At 33.0% G+C, this 4799-nt stretch overlaps 1 protein-coding gene across 1 annotated transcript; it reads left to right on the top strand.

Moving 5' to 3' along the window:
* The first annotated feature begins 2889 nt into the window (after positions 1-2889).
* On the top strand, positions 2890-3549 carry LOC136203564 (flowering-promoting factor 1-like). Its single transcript, XM_065994752.1, has one exon. It carries the CDS (start codon positions 2945-2947, stop codon positions 3263-3265), a length of 321 nt encoding a protein of 106 aa, XP_065850824.1. The 5' UTR covers positions 2890-2944; the 3' UTR covers positions 3266-3549.
* The last annotated feature ends 1250 nt before the right edge of the window (positions 3550-4799 follow it).

The following is a 4799-nucleotide window of genomic DNA, read 5'->3' as shown; positions in this document are numbered from 1 at the left end:
CTCAGTACTGGGAGACTCGGACACCATCGCACCGTCGATCGGGATATGCAGAATTTGCCATACATCGTGCAGTAGAATAGTCATCTCCCCGAACGGCATGTGGAAGGAGTCGTATCGGGCTGCCACCGCTCCACGAACGCAGTTAACAGCGGAGTGTCGAGGTTCCTAAACATGGTGGATGGAAGGTGAGACAACCCAGTCTTCTCGATCATGTCCTCCAGTTGTAAAATGACACATATACAATTAATGAATGTTTTTTAGGTTTATAGTTAAAAATACAAATTAAAATAAATGTTGACAAACTAAATTATTCTTACCTTGGGTGACGCACCAGAAAACCACACCCCCAAATTCTGACATGCTGATGCTTTGTTGTAGCATGTCAGAAACGACCGAAGCTCTCCTCCCAGCATCCGTGAGGCAACATGTCCTAGAAAACTAGAAATCACGGAACCATGAATGGGGCCACCATCCACCGGTCTACTAACAATCCAGCTCTGGTCCTCACTAGCTTTGGGACGTTTGCTGATCCCTGAAATATAAAATTATACTAAAATTATAAAATTATACTAAAATTATAAAATTGTACTAAAATTATACTAAAACTATAAAATTATACTAAAATTATAAAATTATAATAATCTGTCGCCCCCTCCGATCCACGAATATCGGGCTGATCCACAATCGGACCCCTCCGCACCTGCTCCGTCGCAGTCCCTCTCCGCCTACGACTAGATATATCAATACCACGCAGTATCATATGTCGTGGTGTATCCTCCTCGTCGTCCATATCTAGACGACGAGCAGATGACGGGATGGATTTCCCCCCGATAGTAGGCCGCTCCGTCTACAAAAATTACACTAAATTAATCTAAAAATTTAACATATAAATTATAATCAAATTAATAACAAAATTTCACATATAAATTATAATCAAATTAATCTAAACATTTAACAATTTAATTAAAATGAAATTATAATTTTTTTTAAACAAAAATTAAAAACCCATCGGGCGTATGAACATCATGCCCGACCTTTGGGACGGGCGTATGAGCATCACGCCCGACCTATGGTTCGGGCGTTTGGCTATCGCGCCTGTCCCACAGGTCGGGCGTGATGTTCATACGTCCGACTGCGATTCCGGCGTTTTTTTAAAATCGCCCACATATATCAATTCGAAGCTTAAATCAAAAAAAAAAACCCGTAAATTTTACCATTTTCGCTTTCCCTTTATGGCCTCTGTCACGATCCATGTTTTGGTTCAAAAATTAGTCCGGATTTGATCGAAGAGTCTATAAAGTTTTTGAGAGGTTTTGTGTTTTTTCAATTTTTAGGCAAAGGGTAGTTCGGTCTATTCCCGGGACTAGAAGTAGAAATAAGTGGCTGTAATTCACTATGTTTTTCAATCCCCACTAAACTTATATAAAAAAAAATGTATTTTTCTTTATTTGTTCTTTACAGAGCTGCCTTCCCCTCGTATTAATCAGATTATGTTTGTAAGTTATGTTATCATGTCATAAATTTGTACACAAAAAGTCAATTAATTCCCCAATGATAAGTAAGCAATAAAAATGACTAAATTGCCCCTACCCACCAACAACAACAACGAAACATTAGCCATTAATCCCAGCCAGCCACTCTTCTTCACGTGGACAACTCGTGACATAAGTGGTGCAAACCCAAACCCAAACCCTCTTTTTGACTTTCTGAAAATTTAATAATATCCACTTCTAATTAAATTTCAATTTAGTCCCTGAAATTAGTAGATAAATTCAATTTAATCCAAATTAAAGTTTAGTTATCAATTCAATTTTAAAGTGGATAACATTTAACAAATTAATTCAAATATAATCAATTTCAATACTTAAACTTTTGTCAAATTTGGACTAATTTATTAAATATTACCAAATTCATAATTGAATTAATATCTAAATTTCGATTTGAACTAAATTAAACATATCAGTTAATTTTAGGGATCAAATTGACCCTTAAACCTATCCACTTCAAAATATTACTAATTTTTTGGGTTTTAATTTCAGTACCTAAAAATTTATCATATTCAGACTAAATTCAGAATAATTTATCAAATTCGAAACTAAATCGATATCTAAATTCTAATTTGAGCTAAACTGAATATATCTGTTAATTTTAGAGGTCAAATTAACCCTTAATTCTATCCACTTTCATATATTACTAATTTTTAGATTTAATATATCTCTAGCCTCTTATATTTTTTTTTTTTAAAAAAAAATCAACTGCCCCTTATACTTTTACAACACCCTATTTAATTCCTGGACTTATTTAAAATAACATATTAACACCCTAAAGTCCACATGGTAATGTAATGAGAAATTTTGAAAAAGTTAAAATGTGTAAATTTAAGCAAGTTCAAGGATCTAATAGATCATTTAAGAAAATTCAGAGAGCTAATAAGTATATTTCAAAGAGTCAATAAGTCATTTTAAGCAAATTCGGGTGATAAATGAATTCTTTTCAAAGTACAATGAGTCCAATTGACTTTTTTAGATAAGTACAGCGACTCATTGACTTTTTCGGATAAGTATAGGTACTAAAGATGAATTAAGCCAATTTTGAGATTCTCTATTGTAAAGCAAAGCAATTAAAAAAGAGAAAAAGGAGAAGAAGAAGATTCTCCATAACCCAACCCCACAGATGTTACATGTGCCCTAAATCACACCCTACAAGAATCTTTGTACCCTAATATTTAAACCTATTTGGTCCCACAACTTCTAGATTCTATACTTAAAAGCCCCTTACATCACAATTATTATTTTCAATCTAATCCTTTTCAGTGTTTCTCTCACTTCCAATTCTATAAATACCCTCTCTCTCATTCTTCACTCACCAATTCAAACTCTCCACTCTCTTCTCCTACTTCTTCTTCTTCTAATTTCAATCCCTAAACTTTTGATTTTTTGCAAAAATGTCTGGAGTTTGGGTGTTCAAAAATGGAGTATATAGGCTAGTGGAAAACCCAGGTGATCAACATCAAAGTATAAGAAGAAAAGCTTTAGTACACTTGCCTAGTGGGCAAATTGTGAATTCTTACTCAATTTTAGAGCAGATTCTGAAGGGATTAGGATGGGAAAGGTATTATGGGGGTGATTCTGAACTTTTCCAGTTTCATAAACATTCTTCAATTGATTTAATTTCACTTCCTAGAGATTTCTCTAGGTTTAATTCTGTTTATATGTATGATATTGTGGTGAAGAATCCTAACGTCTTCCATGTTAGAGACGTCTGAATCCACGGACGAATCCAGAGGGAGCAGGAGGGTTTGAGCACCTACTGATCGCCAGCGGGCTTTAACTTTTTTACGTAAGAATACCCAAAAAAAAAAAATCACGAGAGACTATCAAAAACATCCATATCAATGAATTCTGGATCCGTCGCTGTCACTGTCTGAATCATCTTTGATCACTTCTTCTTCTATGTGTATAATTCTACTATTGGTATTTACTTAATTAATTAAGGTTTTGTTATTGTTATTATGAGCTTATATCCTTGTTAATTTAATGTTTCTTATATCATAAATAAAAGTGGGATTTCAGTGTGTTTTATTTGTTGTTCTTTTGTTTCGTAATTTGGATAATTCTGGTTTTCTCGGATTTTTGTTGTTTATTTTCGGAGAAATTATACTATGTTATCATAGTATTATATGGGCATGCTATTTGAAACTAATAATTAATAAGGATGTTCTATTTGAGTGCGTCCCGCAATAAAATAAATAAGCTCCACCCATTATTTTTAAAATATATTGCGGGACCCACTTAAATGGAGAATCCTGGTTGATTATTAATTCCAAGTAGGATGCTCACTTGGAACTATATCATCATAGTATAAAATCTTTGATTTTTTAATATATAGGAGAGGTATGAGGTTGGTATGTTTCGGACTCGGGACTGAAACTTCCAGAAATAGTTCTAAGGGGATTAGGAGGGTTTAAGCATCAACTAATCCCCGAAAAATTCAACTAAAACTATGTATACAACTATTTTTTTATGCAAAAATTATAATAATATTACTTGAACACTCATAGATCACCAGAGAGCATTCTAAACACCACCTATCAATTAATATCTGTCAATAGTTGTAGATCACTGTACATCACCACAAGCATCTCTCTTCCTTATAAACCTCTAGTGCTAGAAGAAGGAGCACACAAGGAGCGTGTTGTGCTCCTCTTTCAATCTAATTGGTGAAAGTTAGTATTGGGTCCTACGAAAAAGAGAAAGAGATATTCCTCTCACGGCCACCAAAATCTATCATGTGAAAGATGGTGTCATATCGGGTGGTCCCTAAAAAAGGGACTTTCAAAATGTTTCAATCATATTTATACTATTTTTTTCTGGCTCCGCCACTGTCTGTTATAATCTATATTATATATATCTAACTTATGATTAACTTATGATTAATGTTGAATTAGTTATTAAATAATTTAATATGTTCTTTTTTGAAACAATAATTTAATATATTTGTAGGAGTTGACCTTGTCCCTTTCTCTTTGTTAATTTGTTGTGATTTTGTAGCAAATTTATAAAAGAGAAGCAATTTGAGAGTGATGACGTGGCATTCTTTAATTGGTTATTAACTATGAAAAGTAAAAATCACACCTTTTTGTCTATGACCCCATTCATTTATATATAATATAGTTTAATTGATTTGTAAAGATAATTTTTTCTATCATTTAAAATTTTGGAAACATTAATTCTACCTTTTTGTGAAATTTGCAGTTATAGAATTTATAAATTAATTTGTTTGATAAAAAAATACTTATA

This window comes from Euphorbia lathyris, chromosome 8 (assembly GCF_963576675.1).
Source record: "Euphorbia lathyris chromosome 8, ddEupLath1.1, whole genome shotgun sequence".
Classification (NCBI taxonomy): domain Eukaryota; kingdom Viridiplantae; phylum Streptophyta; class Magnoliopsida; order Malpighiales; family Euphorbiaceae; genus Euphorbia; species Euphorbia lathyris.
Note: the sequence above shows the minus strand (reverse complement) of the source record. Positions and strands in the feature narration are given on the sequence as shown.

Coding starts and splice junctions, on each gene's coding strand:
- LOC136203564 (XM_065994752.1), top strand. CDS start 2,945: ATGTCTGGAGTTTGGGTGTTCAAAAATGGAGTATATAGGCTAGTGGAA.